Source organism: Neomonachus schauinslandi, chromosome 6, assembly GCF_002201575.2.
Source record: "Neomonachus schauinslandi chromosome 6, ASM220157v2, whole genome shotgun sequence".
Classification (NCBI taxonomy): domain Eukaryota; kingdom Metazoa; phylum Chordata; class Mammalia; order Carnivora; family Phocidae; genus Neomonachus; species Neomonachus schauinslandi.
The window spans coordinates 88,331,846-88,344,073 of NC_058408.1; the positions used below are offsets into that span (position 1 = coordinate 88,331,846).

The 12,228-nt window shown below is 37.9% G+C and overlaps 1 protein-coding gene across 1 annotated transcript in view; it reads left to right on the forward strand.

The window, feature by feature from the left end:
• Positions 1-12,228, forward strand: part of BICC1 (BicC family RNA binding protein 1) — a 301,301-nt gene that overhangs the window by 166,897 nt on the left and 122,176 nt on the right. The window contains exon 3 of the mRNA XM_044916472.1: positions 666-735. Within this exon, the coding sequence (XP_044772407.1) occupies positions 666-735 (70 nt within the window). The remainder of the gene's footprint in view (positions 1-665; positions 736-12,228) is intronic.

The window sequence follows — 12,228 nt, forward strand, 5'->3', positions numbered from 1 at the left end:
GTGGTGGTTGTTTCCCTCACTCCTTCTTGCTCCTTCACACTTTTGGGTCCCAGTCGCCCCGCCTGCATTAGTCGCGTGGAAGCAGAAAAGAACTGTGGCAAAGATGCCATTTTGCGCCAGGCAAAGGATGACAGGAATGCAGCCTTACGACATGATGTCGTGTTTAGAGGTTTTTCATCAGTTTTAATGAAATACACATGTGCCCAAAGCAAGTTATTAATTTTTTTCCCAGAAAAAAAGTCTTCATTTAGTATGGCCTAATCCACGTAGTTTTGTATTACAAGGATTATGTTTGGTGTGTCGCAATCTGTTGGCAATGGTCTTGGGGAATTTTATTCAGCACAAGCATCTCTGACAGTTCTGGCGTCAAGTGGGGTCAGTTACTTGTTCATGTACTTTTGGTCTTGTTGTCTCTATGTTAAAAACTCTGAAGCATAACGGAGAGGAACACTGGGAGTAACAAAATATACTTGAATATTTCTAATAGATTAAAGGCTTATAAAAACGAATGTTTTCAGCAAGTCTTTTTTTTTTGCATTGTTTTAAAATGAGGTCATTTTATCAGCATGAGACTAAAGACTTGAAAATAATTTTTTTAGAAGAATCTTATCTAAATACAAGTTCTTAATTGAATCAATATTTTTCTCTCTTAATTTTTGTTACAGATCATGGAGGAAACAAATACGCAGATTGCTTGGCCATCAAAACTGAAGATCGGAGCCAAATCCAAGAAAGGTAAATCATGAGAGATGGAGAAATTGGTGGGTTTGATAATGGAGACTGGAATTACTGGAAGTTTGCCAGGGAGAAAATCAACCTTTATTCTTATCATGTATGTCCCCAAATATTTGTGAAATAGCAACATTTTGGGAGGTTTGTCATAATTAAAAATTATGCCTTTTATCCAACAACCAAAAAAATTAGGTATTTTATTGTAATAGAAATGATATTATGGAAGATACCATAGCAAATTATGATTTCAGTGATGTCCTTTCATTTGATAGCCATGAGTCATGGTGACTCTCTGCATGTAACCACATGTTTTCAACACATAAACTCCCAGTGTTTATACTTTAGGCTTCTTGTTTTTGTACCACACGAATTTAATAGTTATTTTTTTCTCCCTCCAGTGTGTTAGAAACCTTAGGTTCCCTTTCTTGCACATTTATTCTCTTCATCTGTCAAACAGTAGTGAACCCAGTACATTTCTCTTTTAGGCTGAGTGTTTCCCTTGTGTGGCCTTTCTTCTGCTTTATTCTAGAACACACCACCCAATGCATGGATGGTCAGGAATGAAAGTACAGGCACCCGTTAGTTTTTTTCCCAGATTACATAGTATTTTCAAGTGACCTGCCAGTATTTCTGGATGTTTTTTCAAAGTATAACTTTAGTCTCAACAAACTTTGTTGTGTATACTTCATTATAAGATACATGTAGTCATTAGAAGCTGATGAGAGATACTATCAAATAATTCAAAAACAATGGTTGTGCAAGCTGAACATTATCTGTTTTGGTCCGGCTTTTTTGATGTTGCTCTTTAGTTTCATATTTGCTTTCCCTTCTCCCTATGACTTTATTGCTAAATGATACGAAACATTGAAAGATTTCTCTTTTTCTTTTCTTATTTTAGTTCAGATTGCCTTCTTTTAATCTCATTTTTTTAGTTACTCATCACATGGAATGTAAATTATTTTACAGTTGTTGTGAGGACTAGCTGGACTTCAGTGTACTGGGGTTCCTACAGAAACTCTGCTCTTGTTACTTTCTCGTTTCTGATTGTGGTGGCAAGAAAGGGAAAGCCTGGGTGCTAAAGAGTCATAAGAGGACATGGTGAATTTCCAAGTGTGATTCCATAACTTCATACGTGCCTTCCATTTGACGAGTGCTATGGGATAGAGTCTTAATCTTCAGTGTGTTGAGATGATTTATACTCATTATGCTGAAGAAGAAATTACTCATTAGTGGGTTATCTTCCTATTTGGTTGTGGCCATTTAAAAATCCCTGGCCTACTACTTGAATAAATTGGAACTTGAACATAAATTGGATTCTTTTTCCCTATTGTCAGGTATTTTTACTTAAAGAATGAAATGAACTTCATTACTATCCTAATAAAAATGTAATTTGATCAGTCTCCAAGGAAACATGAATATTAAAATGATTCCAGATAATTTTGAATGGCTTATTCTCTTGCACTACCCATGTGAGGTTTTTTTTTCCCCCACTATCATGAGAAACTGGGAATTGATTAATTTTTTTATTCAAAATGTGGTTACAGCTTTAGAGATTTTAGATAATATGGAGATAAATAGATGAGGTTAATGTTTTAAGTTAGTTTCCAGTCATTGACATACTTAACCCATTCACAGTGACCCATTCCACATTTTGATTATACATTTTGCTTTGAAAATAAAAATATTTCAGCAGTACATTTTGAGGGCATTTAGCACAATTTCCCCATGGTTAAAGTTAACCTTTGGAATTGTGCCTAAGAATTGATCCCTCCAGGCCTATGTTAACAGACATCATTTTATTTTTCCATTATTTATGAAGTGCTATGAGTGTACAGAGTATAGTATGATGAGCAGAATGTGCCAAAAGAGAGAGACTGAGCTCAAGGAAGGGAGAAAAAAATAAAAAATTTTCCTCAGAGGAATTTATGGTTCAGAATTTATTTGCGTTGCTCTTATTACTTAAACACACAGCTGCTGAATCAGTTCTTGGCTAACATCCCTGATATGTGTATTCCTATATCAATTTTAAAATGGTTAAATTCAGAGATGAAATTTGTTTGATTATAATTTGTACTAAGTAAAAATAAAATGAAAATGGCAGCAGGACCTTCAGAAGGTAATTCTTTCATTTGATGTGGATATCTGCCTCTAAGTTGTTGTATGGAAAACAGTTGTTAGTCTTTATTTTAAACCTTCTTCATTCTAAACTAGCATTATTCAAGAGACCCAAGAATATAAATGTGTCTAGGGATTCGTGCCATGTTTGGATGGTTATTAAATTCTAAATTCCATGGTGATACGAAGATTTGGAATATACAGATAATCCCCAGACGATGCTAGTGATACAATATAGGCGTGGGTTTGTGTTGTATTTTACTCTCTAGACTTTTTTTTTTTTTTTAAAGATTTATTTATTTATTTGACAGAGAGAGACACAGCGAAAGAGGGAATACAAGCAGGGGGAATGGGAGAGGGAGAAGCAGGCTTCCCGCGGAGCAGGGAGCCCGACGCGGGGCTCGATCCCAGGACCCTGGGATCATGACCTGAGCCGAAGGCAGCCGCTTAACGACTGAGCCACCCAGGTGCCCCCTCTCTAGACTTTTGATCCTATTGGTTGAATATATAAGCCTAGACATTTGTCATGGCTACTGATACCCGGCTGCCCCCTTCTTTACCCTATCAGAGTTTAGTCCTATGCTTTATTTTTGAAGCCGCCAACCCTTTATCAGAGTGGCTGTGTGGCTGCTTTGGTTGAAGTGCTGGTAGGGAGCTGCCTGGTACAAAGGCAGAAAGCCAACGACCTGAATTTCCTATCACTTAGAAAAATCAGATTCTTCTCTGGAGATTCTGGTTCAGTAGGTCTGCAGTGGGACTGGGAAATGTATACTTAACAAGTTCCTCTGGCGGCTTTTATGGTTAAGCTGAGTTTCGGAAACAAAAATCTTAACATCTGACTTGGAAATATCATGACTTAGTTACGAGGAGACCATGTGTTCAGAGGCAGTGGATGATGATTGCTGTTGAAAAACAGGCACAAGTCCTTCAACAGCCCCTTCTCCTGGATAATGTCCATCTTGGTTTCTAAAAACTGCACTTTTATGGATTCATTAATTTTAAGTTTCTGTCATCTTTGCAGTCAGCATGAGCAAGCTTAGAGTGATAACTGTTGTTCTGTGTCTGTGTGAAATATAATTTTGGGTAAAAAGCCGCCTGGTAATTGTCCCTCTCTCTACCCCTTTCTTCCCTCTCTCTTCCTCTTTTACTCCTCCTCCACTCCTCTTTAACCATATAGAACACAGTGAAAAAATGTAATAGAAACATTTCCATTTAGTAAGCATGGCATTTTGGGAAAGAGCATGTTTTGTCATATAAAACTCAGGGACTATAGAATTTTTTAGAATTTACAGGTATTTGAAATTATTGGGAGGTTGAGTTCTCACTAGAGCCAGAAAGAACTGAGAATTTAAGATTCAATATAATGGACAATTAAGTAGGCAACTCTAGGGTTATTCTAATGGGGGGGGTCATGATTAAGAAAAATAAAGGAATATTTAGTATTTCTTGTGTATAACACACATTTATATTGTGTGGAAGAAAATAAAATTCTTTCCAACTCTTAGATTCAGAATGCTAGAATATTCTGCCTTAAATAGAAGAACCAGAGGTTTATGTCCATGAAGATAGTACTTAAGGATTAAGATGTTTAATGCTGTAAAGCCTTACTAACAGAATAACTTTAGGCACTCATTAAAATTTTGAATATGCTATTCTGAATTACAGCCTGTTTTAAAGTAAATGCAGCTTCATTAAAGTACAGATAGCATTTTGAACAAGTTTGACTGTTTTGCTAAATAGAAGTCCTGCCAGACCTGCCTTAACAAATAGATAAAAGTGATTTGTAATGAGAATTTATCACACTGGTATGATTATGCTGCGTGTGATGCTAAATGAGTTTGTTCTCTTAAATATGGTAAACATTTGTCTTACATTTTCTTTTTGCCCTTAATTTGCTCATCAGTCTCTTCTTAAACTGGCAAAGTTGTAAATGTGGGTGAAAATTGTTTAAAGTTTTCATGCCAAATTCCAAATAAATGTGGTCAGCATTGATGAAGCTTTATTGTCTTTTGCTCTGGGAAGGAGTTGTCTTACAGAATTTAAGTGATAGAAACTGTTCTCTCCAAGTGTTTCTTTTATGACAGACAATTCAGGATGCCCCAGGATAATCAGGAATGAAAGGTGTGGCTGAATTGCTTGATGCATCCTGGTTTGGAGGCGATTTGGCACCAAGTTTGGCCATTTTCTTCGTCCTGGAATAAACAAGAAGATCATTAAAATGAGGTTTTATTATTTTTGGTTGCATTCCATCAGAACAAGTGCTATCTAATAGGAAATCTTAGCTTGAGAAAAACTGTCGACTGTTCTCTTTATTTTTTCTGGAGGAAAATGTTTTGTGAAGTGTACTTACACTTTTTTGGGGTATTCACGTTGAACTGGCTGAGGCCTTTAACATAGTATTGTTCAAAGGGCAGAGGGCAGAGAAGAGGTGTGGCACGGTGAGCTGTGTTACAGTGTTTCCAGTGGTGAGTTGTGACCCTATTAGTGTCAGTGGTCATAACCAGTATGTAAAAAAATACAACTAGATTAGAATAGAAAACATTAGAGTGTAAGAGTATTGTTTTATGTCCTATGTCACTATTTACGTGTATATATAAACATATAACTATTACTAGGTCATGGTGTAAAATGAGTGACAAAGACAGGTTGGAGAGCAGGGTTCCAGGTGGTCAGTTCCCCAAAGGGTAAAGAGTATATGTATTTGGTTCATCACTGTATCCTTAGCACTGTAACCAGTACGTAATTGGTACTCAGTAAATATTTGCAGATTTCCCGATACCTCGGCTCAACTCAGTCATGGTTGTAGTGAAACCACTGATATGGATGGAGATGTAAACCACTAAGGTGTGTTGTGTAGTAGAAAGATTTAAAATCATGTCCTTCACACGGGAGTGGCATTTACTATTATGAAAAATACTGACTAATGATGTCTTTCCTGGAGACCTTTTAAGTGACTGAATGTAAGACGTGATTTGTGACACACCAGTGTGGCTAAAGCTCCTTTCAATATGGTTCTGAGTAGTGGAAGGAAGCGTAAGGGAAATGACCTCATCTCTGTCATTCATGGGACGCCTGAATGAGTGAAGCTCTCTGCCTTCCCTAGTAAGCTTGTAAACAAAACTTCACAAGATGCAGCCTCTTCCAGCCAGAGTTGTTGTGGCTGTTTTCATTAGCGTTTGGTTACATAATTGACAGATCACCAATAATACCGAATACCACTGTTTGTTGAGACTGAGGTGGGGCCACACACTATGCGGAATATTTTACATACATAATCTTATTTAATGATCAGAGCAACCTATGAATTTTGTGGTGATATTTTCAGTTTACAGGTAAACAAACTAAGCCACCTGAAGTAGAATAACTTGCCCAGGGTTTTACATTTAGTAAGTAGCAGACCCCAAACAAACTCAGGTCTATTTTCAGAGCCCCAAATCCACCTGGGTGAGATAGTACCTTTCTGAACACCTTTCCTTATTCCAGGGTGTTTTCAGATGTAGCCTTCAGTGGCCCTAGTACAGATAATTACAGTCACTACTGGTAATCATCCGTTTCATAATGCCTCAGTCCGTGGGAATTACAGTGATTTGAAAGTAGGTTAAATTTAGCATATCCTTATTTTTTTAGATAACACCTCCTTTTTCAGGGGGAGTTAGATTTAAGAATTAAGAAAAACATGAAACCATACATAACTGTATACGTATTTAAAAAATGCCTGCTTCTGAATTTTAACTTTGTATTTCATATCTTCATGTGTTGTTTCCTTAGGAAGAGAGCTTTTGATTTGTCATTAAACTAAACGACTTCTAAGATGGATTTAAAAGGAAAATAATCTCAGAATGTGTTATAAATTTTGCTTGCTTTTCTGCTTTTCAGTCTTTGAAAGCAGTTTCTTTGACCTGCTCAGGAGCCATTGTCTTTCTGCTGGGGAGAAAGATTTTGTATTTAACATATTTGTATGTATTGTTAATGTGACTGATCATCAGTTGATGAATGCTAATTGGGAGCCAAGAGTAGGAATTCAGCCAAAGAACTTGATAACTTATATGCAGTGTACTAATAGTTACTCTGGTTAGAGAGAACATGGTCTAAGTAGGACCTCTCAGAGGAGGATGGAGATCTGTGGTATTTCTAGTTCCTAAAGTTCCCAGTATAGTTAATAAAAAGCTTATAAAATTAGCGTGTATTTTAAATGTATAATTGGTCAGTACATCTCTTTCTACATGAATGACTACATTTGTAGATAGTGCCAAATATACAAATTTGAGACCCTTTCTGAATACCATGTGTACTCACACACACAGACACACACGCATACACACAGTCTTACAGGTGAGGTGATTTATGCTATGTGATACACTAGCAGGACTAAGGACCTGAGCTTGTGTTCATTTCTTGATCTCCACTTGGCTCCCCTGTCTTCCCTTCTGAAGCCCCCAAGGGTTGGCTTACTTGTTCATCTAATAATTGCTGCAGGCTAGCTGCTCCTTCCAGTCTCTCCTCTCTCTCCTCTATCAGGGCCACAGAAGAAGATGGTTTTAGTTTTTCAATTGTCCTCTAAGCCTGAAATAAGTAAACATATCTGCCAGTTTTTTTTTTTTTAAAGAAAGATTTTCAATGAACTTAATTAGGAAACAAATTTAGAGTGGAATGGAGCAGTGAGAAAATAAATGGAAAAAGTGAAAGCATCAAGAGAGTGAGAAGACATGCCAGAGACGGGGAGAGAATATTTGCACAGGCCAGATCTGATAAAGGACTGTTACCCAGAATATACAAAGGATTCTTAAAACTCAACAATAAGGAAATGAAAAACCCAATCAAAAAATGGCCAAAAGACCTGAACAGACAGCATACCAGAGAAGATGTACAGATGGCAAATAAACATATGAAAAGATACTCAACATCATATGTTGTTAGGGAATTGCAAATTAAAACAATGTGATACTACTATGCATATTATCAGAATGGCCTAAATCCAAGACACTGACAACACCACATGCTGGTGAGGATGTGGAGCACCAGGAACTCTCATTCATGGCTGGTAGAAATGCAAAATGGTACAGCTACTTTGGAAGACAGTTTGGCAGTTTCTTATAAAACTAAACATATTCTTACTATACAATTCAGCAGTTGCACTCTTTGATATTTCCCTAAGTGAGTTGAAAACTTATGTTCACACAAAAATGTACACACAGATATTTATAGCAACTTTATTCATAGTCACCAAACTTGAAAGCAACCATGATGTCCTTCAGTAGGTGAGTGGATAAATAAACTGTGGTCCATCCAGACAAAAGAATATTACTCAGCACTAAAAAGATGAACTATCAAGCCATGAAAAGACATGGAGAAACCTTAAATGCATATTGCTAAGTGAAAGATACCAATGCTCCTACTGTATGATTCCAACTATATGGCATTCTGGAAAAGGCAAAACTATGGAGACAGTAAAGATTAGTAGTTAGTGATCATTAGGGATTTGGGGGAAAGGAAGGATGAATAGGCAGAGCACAGAGGATTTTTTAGGGCAGTGAAATTATTCTGTGTGATCTAAAATGGTTCATATATGTCATTATATTAAAACCCTTAGAATGATTTTGATGTTGATGTGATGTTGATGGCGGGGAAGGTAGTACCTGTGTGTGGGGAGGAGCATATATGGAAACTCTCTGTACTTTCCATTGAGTTCTGCTCTGAACCTGAAACTGCTCTAAAAATTAAAGTATATTTTACAAAACAGAGACCTAGATCCTGGGCACAACACTTTAATCAGCATTGTAAAGTGTATTACATGAAAAGATGATGTTATATGATCCCTAGTAACTCCTTAATGTGTAAGTTTCAAAGGACCATAAAATCTCTGAAGAACCAATAAAAAGTTTTGTGAAATTAAGAATGAAAGAAAGATGGTTCAACAGTGAATCACACTCTGTTATTCCCCAAGAGGTAACTGGAGCCAAGATTGATTTTCCGTCACTCGCCTGCCTCTGTGACCACTGCCTTTTATTTGGGAGAGCACCCTTTCTCTGTCTTCTAGTTTCCTGAGCAGATGCTTTTAAGTCCCTCTCCTTTAGTGAAGAAAGTGCCATCCCAGGCTTTTTCCCACTGGTAGTTCTTTCCTCTGTTAAATCCCGTGAGGAGGAAGCATGAAAATACTTCTTATTTACCTACCTTATAATAGGATTGTGGTAGGTGTGTTACCTGTGTTATCTCTTAATCTTCGTACTAACCCACATGAAAGACTATTATCATATACTTTATACACATTAGTGATGTGGAGAGATGATACAGCTTCTTCAAGGTCATAGAGTTCGAAGTGGTGGAATTAGAATATAAACTTTGATTTCAAAGATCAAGGTATTGGGGCGCCTGGGTGGTGCAGTCAATTAAGCAGTTAAGCATCTCACTCTTGGTTTCGTCTCAGGTTGTAGTCTCAGGGTTCTGAGATTGAGCCCTGTGTTGGCCCTCTCTCTCTGCCCCTTCCCCCCCCAAAATAAATAAATAATCTTAAAAAAAAAATCAAGGTATTTTCCTCCAGTCCATAAGCATGCACATAGGTGCTAAATGAGAAGCGTTTGGTCACCAAAGGAATAGATATTCACCAACACATTCACTTAAGAAAACTCAAAATATGTTTCTTTTTTTTTTTTTTTTAAGTTTAATTTTTTTTTTATTCTTATGTTAATCCCCATACATTACATCATTAGTTTTAGATGAAGTGTTCCATGATTCATTGTTTGTGCATAACACCCAGTGCTCCATGCAGAATGTGCCCTCCTCAATACCCACCACCAGGCTAACCCATCCTCCCACCCCCCTCCCCTCTAGAACCCTGTTTGTTTTTCAGAGTCCATCGTCTCTCATGGTTCGTCTACCCCTCCGATTTCCCTCGCTTCATTCTTCCTCTCCCGCTACCTTCTTCTTCTTTTTTTTTTTCTTAACATATATTGCATTATTTGTTTCAGAGGTACAGATCTGAGATTCAACAGTCTTGCAAAATTCACAGCGCTTACCAGAGCACATACCCTCCCCAGTGTCTATCACCTAGTCACCCCATCCTTCCCACCCCACCCCCCACTCCAGCAACCCTCAGTTTGTTTCCTGAGATTAAGAATTCCTCATATCAGTGAGATCATATGATACATGTCTTTCTCTGTTTGACTTATTTCACTCAACATAATACCCTCCAGTTCCATCCACGTCGTTGCAAATGGCAAGATCTCATTCCTTCAAAATATGTTTCTTAATTATCTTTAAGAAGAAAGGCAATCCTAACTCCTTATCCACATTTAGAAGCTTATTGAATAATGCATCCAGTAAGCTTCTTCTTAATGCATCTTTTTAAAACTTTCAACCTAGATTTATTTTAATCATTTTTTTGTGCTTTTTTGCAGTATATTTCTTCCCTCTTCTCCTCTTTTGAAACCCATTAATAGTTTTACTGGAATTTATATACTTTTATTTGGAGTAGTGGTTATCAACCTAGCATAATTTTTTAAAAAGATTTTATTTATTTTTTTGAGAGAGAGCACGAGCAGAGGAGAGGGGCAGAGAGAGAGGGAGAAGCAGACTCCCCGCTGAGCAGGGAGCCATCCCAGGACCCTGGGATCATGACCTGAGCCGAAGGCAGACACTTAACTGAGTGAGCCACCCGGGAGCCCCAGCATGTTTTTTTTTTGTTTGTTTTTTTTTTTTTTAAGATTTATTTATTTATTTGAAACAGAGAGAGAGCATGGGGGAGGGACAAAAGGAGAGGAAGACTGAGAATCTCAAGCTGACCCTGCTGAGTGCAGAGCCTGCGCGGGGCATAATCTCACAACCCTGAGATCATGACATGAGCTGAAATCAAGAGTTGGACGCTTAGCCAACTGAGCCACCCAGGCACCCCAACCTAGCATAATTTTATCCCCCAGCATACATTTAGCAAGGTCTAGAGATATTTCTGGTGCCACAACTGGGAGGTGGGGCTGCTGGCATCTGTTCGGTAGAGCCAGAGATGATGCTCAACATCCTACGATGCACCAGACAGCCCTCACAACAGGAGTTGTCTGGAGCAAAATGTCAGCGTGTAAGGTTGAGAAACACCGAGCTGGAAGAGCAGGCGTGATCACAAGAGACTGCTGTGTGCATAGCACTGGATTCTTGTTGGAACATTTCATGAAGCTAAGCGTACGTGTAACTGGCTCCCTTTCACAGCATTAGAGATCGGATAGTGACTCCTGAAGGAGGAATGTACATATGTAACATAGGTGAGCGGACAGAATTCCAGCGAAAGATAACACATGGTAGGACGGCAGGTCTACCCATTTTAAAAGCCACTTGGCCATCAGTTTTTAATTATATAGTTTGTACCTCTTTAACTGCATGTTTATTTTCTATGAGTGTTTCAGGCGAGGTCCCCAGTTGCGCCTTGTGGCTCCAGTGCTGGGAGATGGACCAGCTACCATCCAGTTCCTGCTGCCTGGGTCTTTCATTCCTCTTTCTGGAATGTGTAGTTGTGATAACTGTGACAGTTTCTGAGGTTTGTGACCATATTTGAACACCATGGTGGTGCAGTTGCAAGCAGAGCTAACTATGCTCAGGCATTTTTCACTGACTAAAGAAGATAACTTAAATCATAATGGCATCTTCATTTCTTCAGATTGCCTTTTTGTGCCATTAAAGTGTGGTTTGAGGTTTATTATAACATTTTTATACAAACCTATTTTATACAAATGTAGTAACAGACATTTTCATCAAAAGATATTAGATTTCAGGAATGAGGAGTTACATTCTCTTTATATCTTGTTGCCAGAAATTACTCTTTTTTATTTTTAAAGATTTTTATTTATTTGAGAGAGAGACAGACCATGAGCGGGGGAGGGACAGAGGCAGAGGGAGAAGCAGGGAGTCCGACAGGAACAGCGACAGCAGGGCTCGATCCCAGGACCCTGGGATCATGACCCAAGCCGAAGGCAGACACTTAACTGACTGAGCCACCCAGGCATCCCCAGAAATTACCCTTGAAGCAAAATAAGTCCTGCCTGAAATAAAAATAAAATGAGAACACAGCATATGTATGGTTTTGGTCTATGCAATTAGTGACTTATTATTACTTTATGAAAATGGGTTCATTTTATATACATAGACATTTCTGCAGTTGGATTTTTCCTCTTAAAAATTAATAAGAGAACACCTTCCATATAAAGCACGTAAGTAATGTAAGAAATGCTATTGTGTATGTGTGGGTAAAGATACATCAATAATATATTTTGACAGATCTGTTTTGGTGGACACTGGGTTCTGTTTTCTTTTTTTTTCTACAGTGAATGTTAAATGTATTTGTCTACTTGTTTAAGCTTTTCTGTTGCAAGAATTCTTAAGCCATAGGTAATGAGCAAC